This window comes from Pinus tabuliformis, chromosome X, assembly GCF_031772625.1.
Source record: "Pinus tabuliformis cultivar Carrire ecotype Pingquan chromosome X, CPIR1, whole genome shotgun sequence".
Lineage (NCBI taxonomy): Eukaryota > Viridiplantae > Streptophyta > Pinopsida > Pinales > Pinaceae > Pinus > Pinus tabuliformis.
This window is the reverse complement of record NC_142308.1, coordinates 1,394,143,765-1,394,147,041: the sequence shown is the minus strand read 5'-3', so window position 1 is coordinate 1,394,147,041 and position 3,277 is coordinate 1,394,143,765. Positions and strand designations below refer to the sequence as shown.

The window sequence follows — 3,277 nt, the reverse complement described above, 5'->3', positions numbered from 1 at the left end:
ACTTGCGCGGCATATCAACCGTCCTTTACATCGAACAACTCGAAGCCGATAATAAGACCCCAATTATTTTCCGCACCAAAACTTTGCATAAACTTAGGTTAAAATGCCAATATACCAAAAATATAACGGTCAAACTACTCGGTCAACGATCGATCGATTGCTAATAGTCCCAAGCAAGGACTAATAACTTTTTTCACCACCATTTTTCTGGTTAATTTTAATCAAAATCCCATAAATTTTTTTAAAAACTTGAATATAAATTATTTAATCTACATAATTCGAATACCCCAAAATTTTTTCACAATACTAAATTCATTTATACAACAACAAAAAAAATCTTAAAATTATATTATCTTATTTTAATGAATTCTTTCCATTACAACTAAACTACCCTTCAAATATACACATACATTTAAATTTTTTCCCAACTATTAAAACCTAAACTTTATAATTTCAAACTTAATTGCATAGCTTTTAATCGATTTCATGCATATTAGCGAATCTGACACAGTTATGTAATTCAAATTTTGATAAAAAATAATAATTAATTAATACAATGGCTGAGCTGTCTTCGCACGGTTGAACTTTTCTGAAGCGATGTCCGTTCATACCTTTTTCCATACTACATATCGTTCCAGGTTGTATCGCGCAGGTCGGATTGGCATCTGGCCGTTGGCATTGCAAAATTAGCCGAATTACAGATAGAATAAATCCAAAGCCACCATGAATTGAATTGACTTGATTGCATTGAATATACAGGCATGAATACCATTTCTACTGTAAATTTGGAGCGAGATGTTGCGTTGTCAGGTATATACTATCTCTTTACCCATTTTCAATTAACGAATTACTCTCAAACTTAAATTCGAGAGAACCAATCTCCATTTTGTATCTCTTCAATTTCTCTTGCAGCTAAGGTGGCCAATTTTTCAGTTAGGTTTCTGACGATCTGTTCAATTTTCATATTACAGGGTCGGGATCCAGTGGAAGAAACGAAGATGAGACATATGATGGGGACATGATGCTGAGACACAGGAAAAGAGCGCTTGAGATAGATGAAAATATTTGGAGGCTTCTACCAGACCATTTGATTGAGAGGATCTTGCCATGGTTGCCAGTATCCAGCATTCTGAGAGCCCAATTGGTATGTAAATCATGGAATTCAATGATAAGTTCTAAAAGCTTCTCAGACCTATATTCAGAGGCATGCAATTCAATAAAACAGGAGCCATGGTTCCTTGTTTTTCCGAAGAATAATGAGAAGGTTGGATTGGCATATGACCCTCTAGAAAACAAATGGTTGAGTCTGTCCTTCAGTTTTCTTCCAACAGAGAGCAGGGCGGTTGCAACAGCAGAAGGCCTTATATGCATGATTCCCAAGGCGAATTACAACAATACATTATATATATGTAATCCCATTTCTAAATTATGGAGAGAGTTGCCCAGGCCTCCGGGTCTCTTCAAGTTTTTCTATCTGGTTGCAGGTCTGCTGGTTGAAAAGAATACGAGATCCTTCAAGATGGTATTCTCAGGATCAGAGCTTGTGTCTGGTGAAACTGATCAGTTTGTGCTTACTGCTGAGGTTTATGATTCAAAGGCTCATTCATGGATGAGAAGCAGGAGTTTTCTTGTAGAGGCACCTGTACATCCGTGGAAAGCAGTAAGTCATGGGGTCTTATATTGTGTCATAGGGCAAGCTCCATGGAAAATCATAGGCTTTGACATTCATTGCCTGTCTTGGTTCAGAATAAGGGCTCCCATGCCTGCACCCTTAACTTCCTTGAAACTCATGGATCATAAGGGCAGGCTGATCATGATTGGAGGAATTGGCGATTCTGAAATAACAATGGAAATTGGGATGTGGGAGCTTAATGAAATAGGCACAGAGTGGGAAAAGATTGGTGGAATACCTAGAGAGTTCTGTGATGAATTTTTGAAGTCTCTGTCCAGGCGCTTCGCCTGTGTTGGCCATGGCAATCTTATCTATTTCACTAGCAAGAAATGCCCACATATGTTGGTATATGATCTCTCACGCCAAATTTGGCACTGGATGCTATGTTGTCCAGAGCTTTCGGATCCTCATTACCACATTTTCAATGGCTTTTGTTTTCAGCCTCGGCTAGAGATGTGATTAATAAATGGAATGCTGGTTTACAGCTTGCTTCTGATGCCTTCAAATTTGTGCCGTTGAATCAAGCTATTCCAAATGTTGCCCTTGAAAGGAAATCGGCCTTGAGAAAGAAGGTACTTGTATTGGAAGGAAACTGACTGGAGAAAAAAGGCATTTTTCTCATAAGGTGTATGATTTCCATCATGCAGGCAAAATCTGGTAACTATGAATGAATAGAATGGTCCTCTTTATTGTTTTGGATAATTGTTGATAGTTCCTTTAATATTATCAACGAATCTTCAGTTTATTTTTCTTTGTATTATAAATAATAAATCGCTTTTTGTTAAATTATGGTATGTTCTATGCTTAGAGCAGTTTACTTATTTTTCTTCTTATTACTCACAGATTAGCAATCACATATACATTAAGTAAAATGCAGATAGAACATTAAATGATCAACAGAAAACATGCCAAGACAAGAGACACAAGGTGTGGCGGCTAGCGGGGACAAACCCCAATTCAGGGAAACCCTTTGATCAAATCTTCTTTTATCTTCAATAGTTCAGCACAGAGAAATAGTACAAAATCTGAATTCTGTAATTTTATATCAGCAGCAGCAAACCCTAGATCAGCGAAATCAATCTTGGTCAAACTAGTTGAAATTGACCTCTAAAATGCTTGGTCAACTTGTCCTTGAACAGCCTAAAGAAACAACCCTTGAACAGCCCCAAAAGTACAGTCAATCTGTAGATTTATGAAGTCAACTTGCAGCCCTAAACTAGGGCAGTCAATACCAGTCAAACCAGAGGTCAAATCATCTCAGTTTTCGTGCCAAAAATTGTGGCTTGCCTAGGAGAAGCAACCATACCCAATCCGCACTTCTGGATGGTCAACGCTGGTCAAAGAGATGACCTGCTGCCCTAGTGTCCTTTTTGCGTCTTCCTTGTCCTAGGACATCTTTCTTTCAGCCACATGTGTGAGAGAGAGAGAGGCTCCTTTTATGCGTAGGAGTGAGAGAGAGAGGCTCCTTTTATGCGTAGGAGTGAGAGAGAGAAGATGAGTGAATGAATTGTTCAAATGAGGAGGAAGCTCCTTGTATTTATATGCAAACGTTGAGGTTGAATAGACGTGACTGTTGGGCGTTTGAGCCTACATAAGTTTGCTGGC

At 38.3% G+C, this 3,277-nt stretch overlaps 1 protein-coding gene across 1 annotated transcript; it reads left to right on the top strand.

Annotated features, from left to right (window-relative positions):
• Nucleotides 1–585: 585 nt before the first annotated feature.
• Nucleotides 586–2,458, top strand: LOC149145243 (F-box/kelch-repeat protein At3g61590-like). Its single transcript, XM_089449702.1, has 2 exons — nucleotides 586–810; nucleotides 972–2,458. Exons 1-2 carry the CDS (start codon nucleotides 762–764, stop codon nucleotides 2,129–2,131), a joined length of 1,209 nt encoding a protein of 402 aa, XP_089305828.1. The 5' UTR covers nucleotides 586–761; the 3' UTR covers nucleotides 2,132–2,458.
• The last annotated feature ends 819 nt before the right edge of the window (nucleotides 2,459–3,277 follow it).